The 24136-nt window shown below is 38.1% G+C and overlaps 1 protein-coding gene across 2 annotated transcripts in view; it reads left to right on the top strand.

The window, feature by feature from the left end:
- LRRC28 (leucine rich repeat containing 28) overlaps positions 1 to 24136 on the top strand; it is a 126467-nt gene that overhangs the window by 81680 nt on the left and 20651 nt on the right. For both annotated transcript variants that reach the window (XM_007990544.3, XM_037987642.2), the window contains one exon: positions 15590 to 15692. In XM_007990544.3, coding sequence (XP_007988735.1) covers positions 15590 to 15692 — 103 coding nt within the window. The remainder of the gene's footprint in view (positions 1 to 15589; positions 15693 to 24136) is intronic.

Here is a 24136-nt window from a genome sequence, read left to right as displayed (position 1 = left end):
CACTCTTGTTGGCCTCATTCAATATATCTCTCTATTCACTTAACAAGATTACCTGCTGGAGGCTAGTGCTTTATCTCACCTACCCACTCTGTACACTAACCTGGTGCTCCCAGTTACTTGTTTACACCTGGCCTTGTGTCAGTAGCTTCTGCATCAACAGAAATCTTATAAAAGCCTAGGCCTGAACCCTGTTATCTAGATCTGTCTTGGTGCTGGTAACTCTTCTTCCATTGCCCGGCCCCTACAACTTCAGCAGAGCTCCTGGTTCCTTAATTTGGAGGTGTGCTCCTAATAAATTGTTTTTCTCTTGTCTTGGTTATTCTGTTACATATTCTTTGTCTCAGCTGTAAACCATTCATACAACTACTGGCTACATTGAGCCTGCCAGAGTCTGATCCATAGCCCTCTTCTCTTGTCTGATACTCAGATGTGCTCTTACCACAATGCCATCTGGTTCTAGAGCCCTAGCTCTGCCTAGATTCCTGCACACAATTGAACTCCTTAAGTTGAATGACTTTTGTTTGCTGCAGCTGGTTACTGTGCCCTTCGCCTTGCCTATTCTGCCTCCCTCACTATGGTTCCTTAGCCTTGGCTCCTCATTCCCCTAGTCATTGGCCACTCATTCCTGCCTTTCTTTCAGCAGTGACACAAGCTGAGTATGTGCCAAGGTGGCAGTGGTGGTGGGAGAATAGAGGGAAGCCATTCCCATAGGAAGCTGACCACTGTCATGTTTGGGGCCCTGGGAGTGATGCTGTGTGTCATGCTGAATGCTTGCAGCAACAGAGGACCCAACTTGCAGTGGCCGGGCAAGGTTAAAGAAATGGTTGTTGGTAGAGAACTGAGTGCTACATACACATGGCTAGTCTGCTCTTCTGCCTTGGCACCCTCAGTTATTTACTAGGGCATCTTCTATATGCACCATGCTAATGGCCGGTGTGGCTAGGGAGATGGGCATCTCTTCTTTGGTACACAATTTTCAGTGGTGAGTTGAACTATTACAGAGTAGCTTCTGTCTCTAGGTTTCTTGTTACTCCAAAGCCTTGCCTCTGTGTCAGGAGCAACTTTCCTTTGTGAATTTGTGAATGTGATGTCAAAGAGCTTTAGAGGCAAGAGGGTCTACTCTGCACTTTGAGGAGGATGCCTTATGGCAGTTGAAGTAACCACAACTCCCAAGTCTTGGGCTGCAGATAGCCCAGGATAGGAAGCAGCTTCCACAAGGCTCTGGGCACTATCCTGGCTCATAAGGCTTACAGCCCTGGCAGAACATGGGCCTGTGAATAGGTTTTACTTTACTTTAGAAAAGCATATGAGCAAGAGGATGATGATGATGAAGATTATCCAGTATAAAAGAAGCAGGCTACCTGAAGCAATGCTCTATCCTGGTCTAAAACTGGATTCTTTGAGAACAGCAGGAAGAAAGGATCAGGGAGCAAATACAAGCCCTGGTGGCCTTGCTGCATCTGGTATACTGGATATTCTTTGTAAGAAATGGATGAGACAGCTAGAGAGCTCTGTGTGAGGTCACTCAAGGAAGGCTTCAGGAGACTGGAGACAGGATAATCTACGGAGATGAAGAAACTGAAGCTGACCAAAATAGCCACAGTTTCCTCATTCTTGTCTTTCTGTTTCTGGGGGTATTTTTTGCCATCATGAAGATCGATTTGGAAATTGAATTCAGTTCTGTCTTTAGGAAGAAAACAATTAAATTTATACACTTAAAACCTTTCCATGAACCTTTTTCTGAAAAACCAAAGCCATCTAATGCTAAGAACTATCTGGGAGAGAGCCAAACAAAGCATGCAGCCTCTGGGACTGCCTTTTTTTTAAGAGAACTGAACTGTTCTTAGAAACTTAGCAAATGGGGTATCTCTTTGCAGTAGTTTGGAAATACTCTGCACATACACACAGGCACACACTCACATGTACCCCTGAGGTTTTCAAATATTAGAAGGCTTCTGTGTTCTAAGAGCCTTGATTCTATAAGCATAATACAGGAACTTGAAAGTTTTATGAAACGAATGCTGTGATATCGTTCCCTACGATAGGAGGTGGGAATCTTATTTTGGGGAGCCACTTAATGAATTCAGTTTCTTGCCAAAGAAGTGTGACTTAGGAGAAAACCAGTCTTTAAGTGGCTTCTTAAAGAAATGTAAGATTATAGCCTCTTCAAAAGGTAACTAAAGATACCACATGTAAGGGATGACTTAAATCACTTATAATACTGTCTAACCCATTAACGGTCTTTGAGTATGTTTCCCTAAGTCACTTGTAATACTGTTGAAACCATTAAGACTCTTTGACTGTGTTCTTCTTAAGATGAAAAGATGCATCAAAAGAAAAGGATGTTCCTATTATTACTATGCCAGCACAACTGAGTGACAGAAGATTCTACAGATAGAAGCTTTGTTCACGGTGGTGACTATCAGCAAGGAGGAGGGGAAAGCAGTCACTTGAGCCTAGTGCTATGAAATTTAATAGAGTCCTCAAAACTGAATATTTGCTTTTGATTCAATATAGCTCCGTTAACTAAATAACTCAGACAACTGCAACTCATTTCTTGGCTTCTGAAAGTGTAGGGAGATATAAAGAAAATGATTTTTTTCTCTAAGGCTTTTTAACCATGCGTTTCTGGTTTTCATTGCATAATTAATAAGTCCAATTATCCAGGCGTGTTTACAACTTATTTAATGTTGAATAATAGATAGAAGGATTGTGAGGTTGCCCATTCACAAACTGACTATGGAAGAGCATCCTTTAGTTAGCTCCCAGGAAATGCCATGTCAGCCAGACTCAATGCCAGTAACTTCTGTAGTTTAAGAAAACAAGTAAACAAAAATTGTACCCACGTTAGCGATGGAATTCTTATTGAATGTTAACTTAAGAAACAGTGATTAGGCTGGGAACCATGGCTCACTCCTGTAATCTCAACACTTTGGGAGACCGAAGCAGGTGGATCACTTGGGGTCAGGAGTTCTAGACCAGCCTGGCCAACATGGTGAAACCCCATCTCTACTAAAAATACAAAAATTAGCTGGGTGTGGTGGCAGGCATCTGCAATCCCAGCTACTGGTGAGGCTGAGGCCCAAAAATCGCTTGAACCTGGGAGGTTGCAGTGAGCCAAGATTGCACTACTGCACTCCAGCCTGGGCAACAGAGCAAGAAAAAAAAAAAAAAGTGATTGAGTTCGTAATCAGGAACGTTTGGTACAGGACATTGAGATTTACAGAATAGCTTGTGCATAAACCACCATGTAGTAAGCCCAACAGCTAGTAGAAAATAACTTTCTACTAAGGAAAATTAACTGGGTTTCTAAACCAGCCCCAGAGTTATCTCTTGGAGATTCTAGTAGTGTTTATTTTATTGGGAAGAGTTATTCTGTGTGTCAACGATTTGTGCTACATACTGAAATGATGTTTGAAAAATATCAAATGTAAGTAGATTTTTAAAAATGAATGTACTTCTGCACTAACCTAAAATTGTTTATAGAACAATTTTAGTGGACAAGCAAGCATGTGAGTGCAGAGATTCATGTTTTAGCGTGATTCTACCAGCCCTCCAGACCACACTCCGTGACTTTGATAAGGGTATAAAGCTGGCCCTTTGTCATGTAACAGGAGAACACTCCAGTTTTTTATAGTGGTAGTACTTGTATTTGTTTGTAGGAATTGGATGCCTTATGTAGAAAAAATATATAGCAAGTAATGGTGCAGTTTTAGAAACTAGCTCCTAGGCATTTTCAAAGCACATGCTGAAATCCCTTCTCTTTTTGTAAATGGCATGTAAAAGGCACAAATCTGTTAACTGTACTTGTTTTTTCTATTGTCTCTTGTTCCTACTTTCTCTGTATTTGCTTAGAAAGTCAGGAAAAGAATTGCTGTTTACTATTTTTTAATAAAAATTAAAGTCCACACAGTAAAACTATTTAAACTTCAATCTAGTATTGAAACTAGTTGGAAACCAGTTAATAATTTCCTAATCTCAGACTTACAGATGAGTGTAAACTGTACTGTACTGAACTGTGAATGTATTTCATCTGCAGTTTGAAGAACTGTGGCCTTGACGTCATTATTTAATGGGACCAATTTGCAGAATTTGTGACCTTAAGTAAATTTCAGTGAAGAACTTTATTCTAGTACAGACAAAAAGTCCCAAAAGTTGGAGTGAGTTCTGTGTTTGAGTAGAAGGTGTGATAGCTGCTTTCAAAAAGGGGACCCAAGCTTGTGACAAAATGATGTTCTATAGTAATTGTTGGGCAGGTCTCTATTTAATGAAAACAGAGAAAAGAAAGTCTTGAAAGCAAGGTTCAAAATCTAGTAGTGGGAATAAATGAGAGAATGAGTCTGTTAACAAAAATCCATACAGATCTTTCAGGAGAAAAGTTAGAACTCTGGAATGCAAATTTTGTCAAGGAAGTGGATGTGCAATGCTGCTTTTTGAGCTCTGTCTTTTTGTAAGTATTTGTAACAAAAACTCTTCTCTATCCTTGTGCTGCTTACTCATCTGAGCCGATTCTACTGTCTCTTTTTTTTTTTTTTGAGATGGAGTCTCTCTCTGTTGCCCAGGCTGGAGTGCAGTGGCGCGATATGGGCTCACTACAACCTCCGCCTCCCGGGTTCAAGCGATTCTCCTGCCTCAGCCTCCTGAGTAGCTGGGATTATAGGTGCATGCCACCACGGCTGGCTAATTTTTGTATTTTTAATAGAGATGGGGATTTCACCATGTTGGCCAGGCTTGTCTCGAACTCCTGACATCAGGTGATCCACCCGAATCAGCCTCCCAAAATGCTAGGATTACAGGCATGAGTCACCACGCCCAGCCTATTCTACTGTCTTCTGACAGTGCTTTGTTTTTCTTTCATTGCATAAGAGTTTTTCTCTTGTTTAGGTTTTCTTAGAAGGTTAACGGTTATTTCATGTGGCTTCTGCAGCAAGGGCCAGACGTTGACTTACTATGCTAACGTATGAAGAGAAAAGTACACCTAGATTAGGTGAGCTTTAAGTGAACAAATTTGTATTTTTCTCTAAGTTTTGGAGTAGGATTTAGGGGGTGAGACATGATTAATGTGAAGAAAGTGAGCCCTGTTCTCCCAAATATCAGTTAAAAGAAAATGAAATGCTGCTCATTCTTAGGGCACAACGTGAAGCTTAGAAAAATAGTAGTATGAGGGCTAGCACCATGAGCAGAATGTTTACCAGGAGATTTTTGTTATTCTGGTTCTGGAACTCACAGCTTTTTAAATAGTGACAAGAATGTGCAGTACTAGTGAAGTCTGGAAGATGTTATGAATTGACTTAAAAGCAAGAATCTAGAGTTTCCATCAGTCATAGCTTTCAGTAAAGTTTTAAGTTCCAAACAAACCAGAAAAACAGGCACATAGTGCAGCTGAGCAGCAGTTCAAGGTACAATGCAGTGAAGACATTTTGCTCTTCACACAGGCTGCCATGGCGGGGTTGTGTTTTCCAAGTCCATACTGGACAGTCAACCAGTTTCCTTCTCTAGGATCTTCTCTGAAGGAATTCTTGGTATTTCTGCCATAAATCTGTAAGTTAGAACTAGCCCACCAGTTTTCTAGTCCTTTAAAGCAAGCAAAGAGAAACTTGGTTCATCACTTATCTCCTTGGCAATGTCTGCTTCAAGATCTACTCCAATACTGTACCTGGATGCTTTGGGCAAGAACCAGCTCTCTCATCCTCAGCCGCCAGGCATCCTGCTAGGTAGTACCACTCCCTGCCCTGCATGGGAGTGTCCTGCTTGTATAGAAATAATGTGTTGGGGGAGGCTGTCTAACTTCCATCATGGTGAAACAGGCATATGTGCCTTTAAATCCCAGCTCCACCACTTAATAGCTGTGTAATCTTGGACTTAGGAGGGTTATTTAAGTCTCAGTCATAAGGTAATATTAGCACCTACTTCATAGCACGATTGTGAGAATAAGATCCATAAAACATGTATCACTTGTAAATACCACATAAGCATACAGTCAATATGAACTGTTTTTACTCTGTAACTAGACTGTAAGGAAGTGTAGGAAGTGTGTGTCTTCATGTTTGGACCCCAAGCATTGAGCACAGTGCCCAGCCCACTGCTTGTCATCTCTTTGTTACCTGAACTGTGCAACAGAAATAGAGACGCTGCAGCATGAATATTTAAACCAACAGCAAAGGAAGCCTGCAGTCATTCAAATTCATTAAAATCTATTTATTTTAATTTAACAGTTGATGATCTACCATGTATAAAGTTATCTTATTAAATTATAATTCACTGTGAGGTCTTATTTTGTAAAAGCTGAATAGACTAGAAAGACAGTGACTTTGTAAGAGAGTTAATGGAGTCTGTGTGTTTGTGTGTATTTAAAGAAGCTAGCACTTAAAAATTTATTACTCTGAGAAAGTGGCTGAAGGGTTGTCTTTGTAAAAAGCATCATGTAGGTAATTTAAATTCATTTTAAGAGTTATTTTGGAATACACTGTAAATTATTCTGAATTTATTACTAAGAAGCCCACATTTTATAGTATTTAAAGCATTGTAATTATGACTAATAGTATCTCTGATTTATTGAACTGTGATAATTGGTTTAACATTGATAGAGCATTCCAAACAATTTATTTTGGTTGATTGCTTTGATGTTGTTGTTTCTTTTGACCCATCATTTTGTTGATGAGAATATACATTCACCTTTTGATAAAATAAATGAGTTTCATACTGGTCAGCATGGAGTAAACACAGACCCTGTTCTGTCCTCTCCTGTGCTGTCATTCCATGCTCGCTTTTACAGTATGGTTAAAAGGGCAGTAGTCTGAATACACAGGAGCTTTTTGTTCCATTTTCAGCCATGTGGACTGCATATGCCAGAGTCTTGAGGTTGAAAACAAACAAACAAACAAACAAACAGAATTGGAGTTTGTGCAGGACTCCTAGATTTTGCTATTTTCTAAGTCAGAAACTCTGATCTGTGAGTTTGGAAGAAAAAAAGGAAATATTCTGGACACAGTACAGTACTTTAAAAAGCCACATGAAAAAGTTCTTTATGGCTGTAGCATCTATGCAGATGGACAGCTTCCTTGCTTTATAAATTTTACATACTGAGCCTTTTTAGCTCAAGAACTTTAAAAAATATTATTGCATGATATATCTATTGTAAGGTATTGGTGCATTAATATTAATAAAAGGAAGAAAACCACCCCAGTGATTAGTAGATGAGTGATCTCTTCCAAAGTTAATTATTGAGTGAAGGTTTTTTTTGTCTTAAGAATGTAAGAAATATCTCAAAGCCTTTTCATGAAGTACATGTTGGTATTTCAGCCTCGTAGTGATTATGAATGCCATTCCATTGTGCTTGGGGTTTTTGCCAGCCAACTGCCTTCTGGCCAGGATCATGCTCTCAAGAGGCTGTCTCAGCACCACCTTTACAGCCTGTGACCTTGCCTGGCGCTGTGGTGTCCTGGCCTCCCCACCAGGCTGTGCTGTGCCAACTAAAACTGCAGAGCTGCCTGGTTCTCTTCATCATCCCACACTGTTTTGTGATCTCTTTGTATTCAGAAGTAGGAGGTAAAAGACTAAGATGTATCGAGTACCAATTATTTTGCCAGGAATAAAGCTGGGCACTATATGTGTTGTTTAATCTTCGTAACAGGTCTGTGAGAAAGGTACTCTTATCCCCTTGTTGCAGTGGAGGAAGCAGGCTCAGAACATTTCATTTCCCTTCATGTCAGGAAGCAGCTAGCAAGTGGGGAAGCAGGATTCAGACTCAATTCTGACTCCAGCACCCACTGCATTATCTAATTTCAGTACTGCCATTCCCTACTCTTTATCAGATTGTGTATTTGGAAAATTTAAGTGTCTGTATTACATACTCATGTCCATGTGGCATTATGCTGGCTAATGTATAATCTGAACATAGCAGATACTGATTTTCTTTCAGCTTTAACATAAAATAGTCTGTTTCATGGTGGGCATATATTAAAAAATTACCTTCCTCAAAGTAGCCAGGAGGTACAAACTGAATTATCTGGAATATTGAAAAGCGAAGACAAGATCTGAACCTAATAGCATTTTTAAATTATCAACTCGTTTTTTCCTATAAAACTAACATAGGGAAAGAAGACTAAACTAGTAAGAGGTAGCAAGTGCCAGCTTTTATTTAACTTTATTGTGTGATCTTTGCATGTCACCTCATTTAATTTGCACAAGCTCTTTTGCAGTATAGAGAAAAGAGGTGCTTCCTCTGTCATGTCTCATTTTGTGTCCTTGGTTTGAGGGGATAAATCATTGTCTCTAGAGGCTGTTGCCTCCAACTCTTTTCTGTGCAATTAAAGTATAGAAAAGTGTTACTACCATTTGCTGCATGCCAAAGAGAATTCTCTTTTAATTGGCTTTCTTCTACTGTAGGCACGTACTTCCAAATATGTCACTTACTAATAAAGAGAACAGTAACTGCCATATATTGGAGAAGGTTGTGTGCCAAGAATTCTATTTGATAATTTTTAAACCTTGTTAGCAATTCTCACTAAACCTGAGGACAGCTTTATTTTCCCCATTATACAGATGAGAAAACTAAGCCACACATTTAGTAATTAGAACAAGGATTCAAACCCAGGTTGTCTGACTCCAAGTCTGTGCTCCTGTTCTTTTAACTAGTATGCTCTGCCCCTTACCATTGCATATACCCAAGTAAAGAATATTTCCTGCTTTCTGTGAGCCCCACTTAGATTTGTCTTTCAAGGGGCTCTGAAAGACAAATCTGAGACCAGAGATCATTTGCATTTTATCAACGCAGTTTCATTTTGGAAAAAAAAAAAAAAATCCCAAGGCGTTCTATGTGCTTTTAAAGTCTTCTATTTGTGACTGTAGGATTTGTTGAGCACCTTTTCATATACCTGTTGGCCTTTCGTATATGTTCTTTGGAAAAATGTCTGTTTAGATGCTTTGCCCATATTTTAATTGAGTTGTTTTTCTGCTACTGAGTTGTAAGAGTTCTTTATGTATACCAGAGAAGTAGTGAAGAAATAAAATAGGCATTTTTAGTGCCATGTTGAGGCCTTTTTTATGCGAGTGGATTCTGGTATATATAGTTTTCCCATCTATATTTTATAAATGTGTTGCCTTTTACACCAATAGATATGTCCATGAATGTTTACTTAAGTTAACAGTATGCAATATTTTGGTAATTCTCTAGTCTGGTGCTTAAAAAACATATTGTATGCTGATTTAAATATCACAATTGTTTTAAACATTCAGTGACCTTGCAACTGGTAATATTGAGGGACCAGGTACTGTTACCCCATTTAACATATGAGCAAACAGAAGCTCTGCTCACATGCCTTGTAAGTGAATAGTCAGACACATGAGTCCTCTTATCCCCACGGTGAGCAAATTATTCTCTTCAGTGACTTATATCTGAGTTAGCGCCTCTCTTTTTATTTTTTATTTTTTTTAGCAGGGTCTCACTCTGTTGCCCAGGCTGGAGTGCAGTGGCGCAGTCATGGCTCACTGCAGCCTTGAACTACTGGGCTCAAGTGATCCTCCTGCCTCAGCTTCCTGAGTAGGTGGGACTATAGACGTGGGCCACAATGCCCAGCTAATAGTCGTTCGTTCATTCATTCATTCATCCATCCATCCATCCATTCATTCATTCATTCATTCATGTTTTTTGAGACAGGGTCTTGCTCTGTCACCCAAGCTAGAGTGCAGTGGTGCAACTGTGGCTCAGTACAGCCTTGAACTCCTGGGCTCAAGTGATCCTTCTGCCTCAGCTTCCTGAGTAGCTGGAACTATAGGCATGTGCCACCACTCCCAGCTAATTATTTTGTAGAGACAGAATCTTGCTCTTTCCCAAGCTGATCTTAAACTTCTGGCCTTAAATGACTCTTGTTTCCTTTTGTTTTAAGATAAATTACATTTTAATACAATATTTTAAGAAATAAAATTAATGCAAAGAAATCCATGGTAAACAAAATAGCAAAAATCTGAATCAAGACAGGATCTGGCAATGCCATGTTGAGACATTTGAAGCCCAAGGCAAAAGGAAGAATGTGCACTCCTATGATTTTTTTCTGGAACATTAATTTTTTAGGGCATTAAAGTACTTGAAAAAATATCAAAAACAGAAAGTAGGTGTATTAAAACTTGACTTTATTCTAAGTTTAAATATTTTGTTTATACTAAAGCCAGAATTCATTGTAAATTTACTTCTCTAGCTTTAATGGAAGCATACTTATCAAAAATATTTTCATTGCAACCATTACCCATTTAAAAAATACATTAAAACCTGTATACGTGGTACACATTTTTCCTTTCCAAATTGTATGACCTCTGTTCGGTGTTATTTTCCATTGAAGAAGGTTGTGTGTGTGTGTGTGTGTGTGTGTGTGTGTGTGTGCATTTTTTTTAAGTAAATTTTCTTATGTCTATTTCAGGTTTATAACATGATATTATGGGATACAAATAAATAGTAAAGTGGTTACTGTAGACAAACAAATGAACATACCTATCATCTCACATAGTTTTTCATGACAAGAGCAGCTAAAAATATATTTAACAAAATTCTGTTATACAGTACAAGTTTATTAACCTTAGTCTTCATGTTGTACATTAGGATCTCTGAACTTGTTCATCCTACATGTCTGCTATTTTCCATCCTTACCTTCTTCCCACATGATAACCCCTGTTTCAGTCTTCTTGTGTACTTGAGCTCTTTTTTATTTTATTTTATTTCATTTCATTTTATTTATTTATTTTGCGATGGAGTCTCACTCTGTCGCTCAGGCTGGAGTGTAGTGGTACGATTTCGACTCACTGCAAGCTCTGCCTCCTGGGTTCATGCCCTTTTCTTGCCTCAGCCTCCCGAGTAGCTGGGACTACAGGCACCCGCCATCATGGCTAATTTTTTTGTATTTTTAGTAGAGACGGTTTCACCATGTTAGCCAGGATGGTCTCCACCTCCTGACCTTGTGATGTGCCCGACTTGGCCTCCCAAAGTGCTGGGATTACAGGCGTGGAGCTCTTTTTTAAAAAATATTCTGTATATAAGTGAGATTGTACAACATTTTTCTTTGTGTGTCTGGCTTATTTCACTTAGTATAATGTCTTCCAGATTCATCCAGGTTGTGGCATAAATCTCTTTTTTAAGGCTGAAAAATATTCCATTATGTATACATACCACATTTCTTTATCTGGTCATTCATCAATGGGCATTTACAGTGTTTCCATATCTTGGGCTGTGGTGAATAATGCTGCAGTGAATATGGGAGTGCAGATGTCTTTATGAGGCGATGATTGTATCTCCTTTGGATATATACCCAGAAGAGGGATTGCTGAGTCATGTGGTAGTTCTATTTTTCATTTCTTTAGGAACCTCCATACTGTTTTCCATAATGGCTGCACCAATCTACAGTCCGACTAACACGTACTAGGGTTCCCTTTTCTCCACACCCTCACCAACATTTGTTATCTCTTATCTTTTTTATAATAGCCATCCTTATAGGTGTGAGGTGGTAATCTCATAGTGGTTTTAATTTGCACTTCCTTTACTAGTGATGTTAAGCACCTTTTCATATACCTGTTGGCCTTTTGTATATGTTCTTTGGAAAAATGTCTGTTTAGATGCTTTGCCCATTATTTAATCGAGTTGTTTTTCTGCTATTGAGTTATAAGAGTTCTTTATAAATTTTGGATATTAACCTCTTATCAGTTATGTGGTTTGCACTTATTTTTTTTTTCCCAGTGAGTAGGTTGCCTTTTCATTTTGTTAATTGTTTTCTTTGCTGTGCAGAAGCTTTTTAATTTGATGTAGTCTCCTTTATTTTTGTTTTTGTAGCCTGAGCTTTTGGTGTGATATTGAAAAACTCATTGCCAAGGCCAGTGTCAAGGAGCTTTCCTCCTATGTTTTATTCTAGGAGCTTTATGGTTTCAGGTTCTATATTTAGGTTTCTTAATCAGTTTTGTGTTGATTTTTGTGTATTGTGTAAGATAAGGGTCCAATTTTATTCTTTTGCATGTGGAAATCCAGCGTTCCCAGCACCATCTATTGAAGACACTTTCTGTTCCCTGTTTTGTCCTCTTGGTACCCATATATGTTTGGATTTATTTCTGGACTCTGTGTTCTGTTCCATTGGTCCAGGTTTCTGTTTTTGTGCCAGCATCATAGTGTTTTTGTTACCATAGCTTTGTAAAGTAATTTTAAATCAGGAAGTGAGATGCCTCCAGTTTTATTTTTCTGTCTCAGTATTGCTTTGGCTATTTGGGTTTTTTTATTGTTGTTGTTGTTATTGTTATTTTTTGCTCCATATGAATTTTAGGATTTTTTTCCTATTTCTGTGAAGAATGCCATTGGAATTTTGATAGACATTATATTAAATCTGTATATTGCTTTGGGTAGTTTGGATATTTTAACAATATTAATTCTTCCCATCCACGAACACTGGATATCTCTCTATTTATTTGTGTATTATTAATTTTCTCCCATCAGTTTTTTATAGTTTTCAGTGCATCTTTTCACCTCCTTAGTTACATTTTCACCTGCTTAGTTACATTCATTTCTAGGTACTTTTTAAAAATACTATCAAAAATGGGATTGTTTTCTTGATTTCTTTCTCTGGTCGGTTGTTATTTGTATGTAGAAATTCAATGAGTTTTATATGTTGAAATGTATCCTGTAGCTATAGTGAATTCATTTATAAGTTCTGCTAGTTTTTTTGTGAAATCTTTGGGGTTTCGTCTCTTATTTTTTACATATTTGCAGCTCAATTAGCACCACAGTTTTTCTCTTCTGGAATATGTACACTTTATAATTGTTTTTATCTTCTAGTCTTAGAGATCTTTTTTTCTTTTTGGTGTACTGGAGTAAAAATGGACTAAAAAGTTCATAAATGACACTGAGACAGCTGAATCACCATTTGAAAAAAGGAATTATTAGCTGTACTTTTATGCCATGTATAAGAATAGACTCCAAATGAATTAGAACTCAATTTGTTTAAAAAAAAAAAAGGAAGAGAAAAATGAAACCATATGAACACTAGAAGAAAATATGGGTGAATTCTGCTTAAACTTGGATGTCACAGGGAAGAGGTTTTCTAACTACGACTCAATCTGGAGGCAATTTTTAAAAAAGATAAATTGGAAGACTTTTCAGAATTTTGCATGACAAAAATACATCATCATCTAAGTTAAATGACAGCTGACAAACTGAGAGAAAGTATTTATAACATAAACCACAGATGTGGAACTCATGTCCCTGATACATAAAGGACTCATAAAAACAAGGGGTGAAATACCACCAAAAACCTGATCAAAAAATGAGAAAAATATTTGAACAGGCAATTTACAAAACATATATAAATGCCCCTCAGACATAGTTTTGAAATGTTCAAACTCATAAGTAGAAAAATGCAAGTTAAAACAATGTCAAGATACCCTTTCTTACCTATAAGGATGGCAAAAATTTTAAAACATGACGTTTTGCTTCCTATGAGGAAGCAGGTGCTCTCATACGTGGCTGGTAGGGGTGTAAATTGTTGTAACCCTTTTGAGGGAAATTGTGGTTCATTTTTGTAACTGGGCAGGATGATTGTAATAGGACCAGCAGGAAGTAATGTTAACCCACCCTACCCTCTCCCACAGGAACTCTTTCTTACCTTAACTTTATATTACGCTCCTCCTGCTTTCTGGGACAAATTATCCAGAACCCATTTGTGAACCATAAGACCTTCAACCAGCTTCTTCTGGTTGAAGAAGTGATCGTATTATATTACAGTTACCATTTTTCCTGTTTCCACATAGGTTAATACTGTATTCATAGCTGTATTTCCAAGGCCTAGCATAGGCCTAAAGGTCCTTAATGGTTAAATGGGTTTTCTTTTGCAATATAAATGAATCTAAAAGCCTCCTAATGTAGCTATCTGGGCCTTTGACTTTCCTAAACTAAAGAAAGATTAGGAGGAAGAGCTGTCCTTCAGCCTATCTTCTGTTTTCGTAAGCAGAACCCTAGAAAACCTTTCAAAGACTATGTTCTTTCTTTTTTCTCTCTCTTTTTAAAAAATTTTTAGTCAGGGTCTGGCTGCGTTGCACAAGCTGGATGCAGTGGAATGATCTTGGCTCATTGCAGCCTCAACCTCCCAGGCTCAAACAATCCTCTCACCTTTCCCGAGCAGCTGAAACTAGAGACACATGCCACCATACCTGGCTAATTTTTTTGTATTTTTTGGTAGAGATAGGGTTTCACCATGTGGCCCAGACTGCTCTTGAACTCCTGGGCTCTAGCAATCCACCTGCCTTGGCCTCCCAGGGTGCTGGGATTACAGGCATAAGCACCACCACCTCTCACCCCCGCCATATTATGTTCTTTCTTAAGAGCAGATGGTTAGCAAGACTACTCAGGACTCTGTTGTGTACCTCTGTGACAATGAAGACAAATAGCCCTAGTCAGTGAGTGCTTAGGAGTGGAGAGGAGAGCTGGTTGCACATTCCTAGGCACATGGGAAGGGATGGCCTAGATATCTGAGAAGTGTCTCTACCACCTGTTCTTGCTGGGAATCTCCATCCGTACTTTCAGCCTTATTTCCTCACTGGATCCTCTTCCACTCTTTGCCTTCTCACTGCCCTGCTACCTCTGGGAAATACTTGAGTTCTGCCTCTTTCTGACATTCTTGTTACTGTTGTAGACCCTTCTTTTGGGGCCCCCTTTCTCACCTTCCTCCTTTTCCAGGTTCATACCCGTTCCAGCCCCTGCTCTCTGGCCTTTAAGTCTTGTCTATGCCACTGTCCCACCTCACGGGACTGGGGTTTGGGTTCTGCTTCACTTCTTCCTCACGGGGAAGTTCTCTCTATTCCTACATCTGCCTGGATCCTAAGACTCCTGCCTAGCCAATGCCTGATCCCTAATCCTCTCCTCCATCCACCTTTGCCCATGGGAGGTGAGACACAGGAAATCTCTGTATAAGGTGTTAAAGAAAAAGTGATTCAGTGGCACTTGTTAAAGCATAGTACGGAAGACTTTATTTGAGACCATCAGCCTAGGTACAGCAACCGCTGCAACTGGGTCTTGTAGTTGGGGAAAGAGATTGGGCCAGCTCTGAATATAACATGGGCAAGTAGGAATTTACAGCCAAGGAGCAAGGTGATCAGTGGATGGAAATTGCTCAGAGGAAACATCAGGAATAAGGAGACAATATGTAGTTCTGCCAAGAAAAGGGATGACTGACCAAGTAGAATTCTTGCTAAAGACAGGCCAGGGTGATTAGACCTAGGAGATGGGGGAGAAAGGAGGAACCCAATCAGATATCCCAAGTGAGGGGTTCTTGCTAAACTGACTTAGCAGAGTTCTTTGCTAAAACTGGATTTTACAAGGTCCACATATGGACCTAGAATAAGGTTTAGGAACCTGACTAAAGTTTGGCCAAGCAAAGAATCTGTATCAAGGGGCAGAACTAGGCTTGTTTAGGCTGAGCTATAGCTTACTTTATATAACACTTTTTATGGTTTTCTTCCAGAATAGAAATTTTTGAGTATTTCTAATATTATGTATTACATTTTATATTTCACATTATAATGGTGCCTGTATGTAGGAATTACAGCACTTTTCTTTCTAATCCAGATTTAGGTCGATCTCGAGAACTACAATATGTATACGTGGATAACAACATTCACCTGAAAGGCTTGCCATCTTATCTGTACAATAAAGTCATCGGGTGCAGTGGGTAAGGCCAATTTCACATTTTGAACTAAAAAATAGATTAACTACTTTTGGTACTTCTGTTCAATTTTGTCTTTGCCCTTGATATGCTAAACCAAGTATCCTTAGAAACTAAGGGTATTGGGCAGGCAGTTTGGAATATTGCCTGCTGGGTTCAATCAGTAAGTTATTTTCTAATTGAAAGAAAAATGAATCCATGTATACCTTTTTTTATTATGGAAAGAAACACCTTTATTTCCCCCCCACATACCCCAGCTTTATTGAAGTAGAGTTGGCAAATAAAATTGTAATTATTTAAATTGTACACGTGATGGTTTGATGTACATACATTGCCACACGTGCCATTATAAACTCAGTGGTGCTAGTCACAGAAAGTAGAGGAATCAGCATTAATTTAGAAGTTTTTCTTTCTCCGAAGTCCATTGCAATGACAATTTTACTGCAGTGACAGTCCTAGTATCTAGGATTTTACCAGTTGGAAATATTTAGAACTCAACATTTGAGATAGTCCCTCAAAATAAATCATGATTCTAGCAACCAAAACAGATATTTCAGTTAATGGGCTTTTATTTTCAGAGCAGCAATAATCTTTTCTTTTTAGTCAGGCTTTTAGAAAGATGGTTTCATCTTCTTCTTCTACAGTGCTGGCACAGAACCACCCTAAAGTGTTTCCCTGAGTGGCCAAGGATTAAGATGGGGCCACTCAACCACCAGGACCCACTTGTGACTGACCTTCCTTTCCCCACTTCAGCAGCCAAGTGAATACCCCGGAGGCAACCTAATCAGCATGTTTGACTCTCCCCTTCTAGTCCCCATCATCCTACATGACTTGGCACAGGCTATGTGTAGTTCTGGCAAGAAAAGGGATGACAATAAATATATACATAGAAGACAGTCGTTCCCCGCCGTTGGCATAGCATAGCTCCAGGGGCAGTCCTAGGAGCAGTTCTTTTAGGAAAACTTATGCAGTTATTATCTTGGGAAAGCCCAAGATGAGTTCAGTGCCTGTATAGGCTGATGAACTCCAAGCTGAGAGACGTATTCTGGAACTTTCTGTGAAGCAAAGATAATAGAATTGGTGTTTTTAGCTCAGTGATTTTTCTACAGCTGCTTATGTCACAGCTATGTCAGATACTATGTAGTCATTAATCCTAATGAGTTCTTAAAGGATCATTAATATAGCCTAATTCTTCCAGGTGGTGAATAAAATGCCTGTAGTCACCATGGTACATAGAATGATGCAAGCAAGCTCCAAAGCTGAAGGCACTTTTTCCCACACCAGAACCTTCAGCGACCAAACTGAAATGCAATCTGCATCTCTGCCACAATTAAGGAGTAGCTCTTATTTAAGAAGAAGTGGGCCGGGCACGGTGGCTCAAGCCTGTAATCCCAGCACTTTGGGAGGCTGAGACTGGCAGATCAGGAGGTCAGGAGATCGAGACCAGCCTGGCTAATGCGGTGAAACCCCGTCTCTACTAAAAAAATACAAAAAACTAGCCGGGCGAGGTGGCAGGCGCCTGTAGTCCCAGCTACTCGGGAGGCTGAGGCAGGAGAATGGTGTAAACCCGGGAGGCGGAGCTTGCAGTGAGCTGAGATCTGGCTACTGCACTCCAGCCTGGGCAACACAGCGAGACTCCGTCTCCAAAAAAAAAAAAAAAGAAAAAGTACCTTATACTTTGTTGTTTAGATACAGATGTTATTGACTACTAGAAAGTTCTGTTTGTGCTAAGTAGAGAGATATTTTTAAATCTTTTGACTTGGTGTCTGGTAGCAGTGGTAGTAAATTTGATGAGAACTCCAAATCTTTTTAATAAAACAAAACACTAGGGGAAAATACACAAATTAGGTAGAAGTCGACTTTTTTTATTATTAAACTTTTGTTAGTAGTAATAGAGAAATAAAATTATTAACAATATAGGTATCAAACAACCAGTTTTCTAATAGTAGAATTGAGGGAATAAGCAGTCCTACTTACAAATGGCCTATAATCTAAAGGCCTTTTTAGCCTGTTGGTTTAACTCTGAACTCAGAATGCTTTCTTCATAGAAACGGCTCTGGCCACTACCTTGGTAAGCAAACTTATTGAAGAGTCTATTGACTCATTGACTATTTTGCACCCCCTAAATTATACTTACATATTTCTATGGCAAAATGTGTTCAGAATTTTAATAGATTATAACTGCTGAAGCTTTGACAACAGCATTAAGAGTCTCCTTTCTTCTGCCTCTTTTATCTGTTGGATATGTGGAAAGGGACTTCCTAGTTCCAGTTCAAAGTAGTGTTGCTTCGTGCCTCAGCCTAAAGGAAAGGAGGGGGAAAGGGTAGTAGCACAAGGGCCTGGGGGAAATCCAGTAAAAGGACATACATGTATTTGAAGCCTAGAAAGTGCCCTTCTTGATTCAGAACAAGAATTTTGGTCCAGTTGTTCCTTCAGTGAACATTTATTGAGCAACTACTCTGGTCACTGTACGAGATAATGGCTATACAGTGATGCGCTAAGCAACGCAGTACCTGCCCTCATGGACCTTCTGATCTAGCCAGGGAGTCAAGCAAACCCTAAATAATGTAACAAACTTGGTACTAGTTCTCTTTAAGGAAGTAATATTTAATCTGAGACCTGAAAGATCAACTCCCTTGGTTCTTCACTGCTATCATATGTTGCATCTGGCCTAGATGTAGGCCTGGGATATAAGAATAGCTTCTGCTGTGCTGTACAAGCTCTGAACCAATTGCAGTACCCTTTTCAGATTGAGGGTCTAAGAATTAGAGCAACAACTGAGCAAAATGAACACAGCTTTAGGGACTTGTGAGGCAATATAAGAAAAGTCTGAAATATATATATATTTATCTCAGATTCACATCTCAGAGGGAGAATAGAGAGAGAATGGGGTATAAAACTTATAAACAGGTATAAAAACAGCAAATAGCAAATGTTGCAGTTTTAAGAAATCTCAGAAGTCTCATAAAATTATCTTTGGTATTCATGGAAATGCAAACAAAGTTAGCTTCTCCTTATTCTGTGTTTATTTGTCAAATAATTTGTGAACATTAGCAAATCAGCACAGTGCTAGAAATTGTGGGAAAAACAAATATAGTTTAAATGTTTATCTTGATATGCAAAAATAACTGTAATACAAATAATAAATACCCTAAGAGAGGTAGAGCGATGGAAATGTATAGCATGGAACTGTGTTTTATGACCTAGCTTCAAAGCCACACACTGTTGTTTCTGTTAAATCCCGTTGATTACACAGGTCAACCCTATTCAAAGTAGGAAGGGAGTGACCACTAGGAGCGAGGACCATTCGGGGCCCACTTGGAGACTGGCTATCACAGCTTCATGGCATCTATACTATTTGCTAGCCTCATGGAAAGGAATGATCTTCATTTTTTCTGGGTTTTTCTTGTTATTACAGGAGTAAATGTCCTTTTTCTTCTACATTATAGCCAGAAAGAGAGGTTCATTCCATGTTAGAATTTTAGAGAATGGTAATTGGCACACATGCTTACTGAGGAGAACTTAACGGTAAAAGTAATCCTCTACAGGATGATGTTTTCCAGTTGTTTAATCATGTAAAAAAGAAAAAAAAAAAACAAAAAACCAAACCACTGCTTTGCTTTTTATTGTGTAAATAAGCAATTATAACTGGATTTGTGTCCAAATTGGTTAAATACTATTCTAAGGGTTTATTAATATAACCACTGAGGGTAATAGAGTTGCTTGTATGAGAAATGTATTCTGAGTTAAACTAATATGCTAAAGGTAGTCCATTTTTATGTAGGGGCTGCCTGCCCCCAGTATCGGATACCTGAAACACACTTTCATGGAGCAGGACCAAAGTGGCCTGGCTGCAGATGAAAGTACTCAAGTGTGATTGAAACTGTCATTTAAGAGACCGAGTTTATTACACTTTAAACTCAGATAATAATAAAAAGAAAAAAAAAGAAAAAAGAGCTACATATGAAAAAATAAATAAATAAATAAATAAATAAATAAATAAATAAATAGAGACCGAGTTTGCAGTTTGACACCCATGAAGTTAATTGTTGTTAAAACAAAAATATTAATTACTTTTAAGTGTTAACAGAATATAAGAGAACCCAGGGTCTCTACAATATAACTTTCACAGTATCTAGGAAACATTCCAAAATTACAAGACATGTAAAGAATCAGGAAAATGTGACCCATTCTCAAGAGGAAAGGTGACCAGCAGAGATTCCAACTTTAGATGACCCAAATTGTTGAAGTGACACACAGAGATTTCAAAGCAACTGTTACAGTTATTCTCAATGATTAATGAATGAAAAGGCCAGAAAAATCGAGACTTAAAAAAAGGAAAATCTAGAATTGAAAACAGTGTCTGAAGTAAAAAATTAACTTAATGGACTTCATGGCAGAATGGTTGGAACAGAGGAAATGTCACTGAACTAGAGATAGATCAGTAGAATTGATCCCATCTGAAGGACACATAGAAAAGACATTGAAAACAAAAATGAACACAGCATCAGGGACTTGCTAGCCAATATAAAAGAGTCTTGTGCATGTATAATTGGCATCCTAGAAGGAAAATAGGGAGAGAATAGGTAACATCAGTAACAAACATGTTTGAAGAAATAATGTTTAAAAATTTCCCAAATTTGATGAAAAACAAATTTACATTTTCAAGAAGTGTAGCAAATCCTAAGCAGTATAAATTCAAAGAAAACCATGCATAGGCAAAGCTGATGAAAACAAAAGATAAAAAGAAAATTTTGAAAGTAACCCGGGAAATAACATTACATACAAAGGAGTAATTCAAAGAGATTGTTAACTTCTCATCAGAAACTTTGAAGTCCAGAAAACAATACAACTATATTTTATAAGTGCTGAAGAAAAAAGTCAACTCAGAATTATATAAATACATTCTCAGAACAAAACTTAGCCTTAAGTAGCTCTGCCAAGATGACAGACTCTTTGTCCAAGCCAAGGTTTATTCTTTCTAGGTGACATAGTTTCTTTCCATCTCCATATCCACTTCTCCCCTTTCTGTTTACTTTTAAGCTGAAGAAAAACTTTTTTGCTAAAAAGGAGAAGGATAAATCTGTAGCACTTCCCACAAGAATGCACATGTAGATGACACAGCATAGTTTCTGAAGGAGAAAAGGTCATTATTTGGGTACTATCAAAAGTCATACAGCTCTCACTCCCCTCTCAGTCTATTCTATATTAATGTCTGTCTCTCCTCACTATAAGAGGCCCAGTTTTGATCTTAAGTGTGTTCCTCACAAATGTATATGCTCATATGTACCAAATACACAATTTTTATGGAGACAGGATTTGTAGTAGCTCCACACTACAAACAGCCCAAATGTCCATCATTACTACACAGCAATGAAAATGAATAAACTACAGTACACAAAGCAACATGGATGAATTCCAGAAGTATAATGTTGACAAAAGAAACCAGGCACAGCAACCTTCATGCTATTCAAACAGGCCAAACCAGACTATAGTGTTAGAATTTGGAATAGTGGTTCCCTTTGGGGTATGGGTTTTGCTTAGCAGCGGGACCCAAGGTGGTCTTCTGAGGTTCTTGTTCTTGACCTTGGTGGTGATTAGTGTGTTCATCTTGTGAAAATCACAGAGCAACTGTGATTTCTGTACTTTTCTATATGATGATATGTTTAAATAATGTTTTAAATATTTTAAAGTTTACCTTAAAATATCAATAATTTATTCAACATTATATTAAAGAAAAACAAACATTACTATATTGGTATTTTTTTTTTTTTTTTTTTTTTTTTGGAGACGGAGTCTCGCTCTGTCGCCCAGGCTGGAGTGCAGTGGCCGGATCTCAGCTCACTGCAAGCTCCGCCTCCCGGGTTCCCGCCATTCTCCTGCCTCAGCCTCCCGAGTAGCTGGGACTACAGGCGCCCGCTACCACGCCCGGCTAATTTTTTGTATTTTTTAGTAGAGACGGGGTTTCACCATATTAGCCAGGATGGTCTCGATCTCCTGACCTTGTGATCCGCCCGTCTCGGCCTCCCAAAGTGCTGGGATTACAGGCTTGAGCCACCGCGCCCGGCCTATATTGGTATGTTAAGAAAAACTTTAGATGAATTCTGTAGCCATATATAATAATTTTTATATTAAATGTTGACGTATTCAAACTATGGCCATTAAAATCAGGAATAGGAGAGGAGTGAGGGCCCACTGTCACCACAACCATCTGTCTAATGCAATAAGATGGATAAAAAGGAAATAGACATTATAAATACTGGGGAAAAAGAACCAGAAAGGTCTTTATAGGTGATATGCTTGAATATCACCTATCTAGAAAACTCAAGATATGCTACCAAAAAATCTTTCAGACACATAAAAGAATTTAGTAAGGTGGCTAAATATAAGAGAGCATACAAAGATCAGCAGCTTTTATGTCTTCATAAATTAGAAATCAAAGTTAGGGAGAAAATGTCATTTATGTTTGTACCACACATTTAAATATCCAGTAATAAATATCACAAGAAAGGAACACAATCTATATGAAGAAACTTGTGAAATTTTTATTAAAGTATAGGATATAAAGCACTAGGTGGATAGTACGGACATACCATGTTTGCAGATCAGGAAATTTATTATCAAATTACCTCTCTTAACATGGAAATCGATGTTAATTCTAATCCAAATCTCTGGAAGGCTTTAGGGAAATAGAGATAAAATAATTGTAAAGTTCAGATTGAATGGTAACTGAGAATTGCAAGAAAAAAATTTGAACAATAATAGTTAGGACGGACTTGTCAAATGATAGAATCTTCTATAAAGTATTGTAATCAAAACAATATAGAACTGACACAGAATTAAATTAATGCATCACTGAAACAGACTAAAGACTCCAGAAAGCAATGCCAGGGTATATGGGAACTTAATAGAATAAAGAGAACAGTGTGATTCAGAGGTAAATGATAGTGTTGTTTAATAATGCTACCCCAATTATTTTTCCGTTTGGAAAAAAAAAGCAATGTCCTATTTTATATTATATAACCAAGTAAGACAAATAGATAAAACATCTACATGTAAAGGCCAGGTGTAGTGGTTCACACTTGTAATCCCAGCACTTTAGGAGGCTGAGGCGGGCCTATCACTTGAGGTCAGAAGTTCAAGACCAGCCTGGCCAACATGGTGAAACCCCGTCTCTACTAAAAATACAAACATTAACCAGATGTGGTGGCGGGTGCCTGTAATCCTAGCTACTCGGGAGGCTGAGGCAGGAGAATCACTTGAACCCGGGAGGCAGAGGTTACCATGAGTGGAGATCGCGGACTGTACTCCAGCCTAGGTGACAGAGCAAGACTCCGTCTTAAAAAAAGAAAAAAAAAGAAAAAAGAAAAAAAAAAACTACACGTAAAAATACAATAAACATACTGGAAGAAACTTTAGGATAATATATGCACAGTCTTCAAATTAGGGTAACCCTCTTAAGAAATTCAGAAAAATGTAGATACTGTGAAGAAAAGAAGTGGATAGATTTCACATCAGAAAAGAATGACTACTGACAAAGGGAACCATATGCAAAGTTGAAAGACAAAAACATTTTTATTGATAAATATTTCAGTGTATATGACAAAGGATTGTTATCACCAATATGGAAGTTCCTACAAATTGTTATATTTTAATTCAACAGAAAATTAGGTAAGGGATGGACATGGACAGTTTACAGAAGAAAAAATACAAGTGGCCAGCAAACCTAACAAAAGGTGATCAAACTCATTAGTAACCAAGGAGACATTTCCATTAATCAGCCTAGCAAAAACTAAAATGACTGATAATATCCATTTCTGATGATGGTGTGGGGAAATGGATACTTTCTTAACAATCATTTTGGAAAGATCTCAGGCATTTAAAATGTTCATTTTTCATGGCTAGTGGTCTCAGTTTGGGAATTTTACTATAATAAAAACATCTGTGCATTGGAATGTATGTAAGATTTATTGTGGTGATGTATGTGTAGTAGGAGGGAAAACACTGAAGTCAGGATAAACATAATAAATAAATTAATAAACTGTGGTTCATCCATAGTATGGAATATTACAAAAGGAATTCTCTAAATCTATCTTGATTAGTATAAAAGATTATGTGAACAAAGTCACATTTCAGAATTATTTGCTTTGGGAACTAACAGAGAAAGCCACTGGCTTCTTACCCATAATGATACTCCATACCTCTTCTGTTTATCTCAAGCTCTCATTTTCAAGACCCTAAAGACTTCCCCATTTCTGTTTCCTTCTATATTTGGGTTCTCTTTACCTCTTTGCCACTTATCAGTCCCTTACCTGTCTACCATACTGTGGTCAGATATTTGGTAAAAAACAAAACAAAACAAAGAAACAAAAAAACCACACCTAACAGTCTTCCCCATGAATTAAAACCATCTAACTTCAGCTAATATTCCTGGCCTCCTCCCCCTACCC

This window comes from Chlorocebus sabaeus, chromosome 29 (genome assembly GCF_047675955.1).
Source record: "Chlorocebus sabaeus isolate Y175 chromosome 29, mChlSab1.0.hap1, whole genome shotgun sequence".
In the NCBI taxonomy this organism is placed as follows: domain Eukaryota; kingdom Metazoa; phylum Chordata; class Mammalia; order Primates; family Cercopithecidae; genus Chlorocebus; species Chlorocebus sabaeus.
Note: the sequence above shows the minus strand (reverse complement) of the source record. Positions and strands in the feature narration are given on the sequence as shown.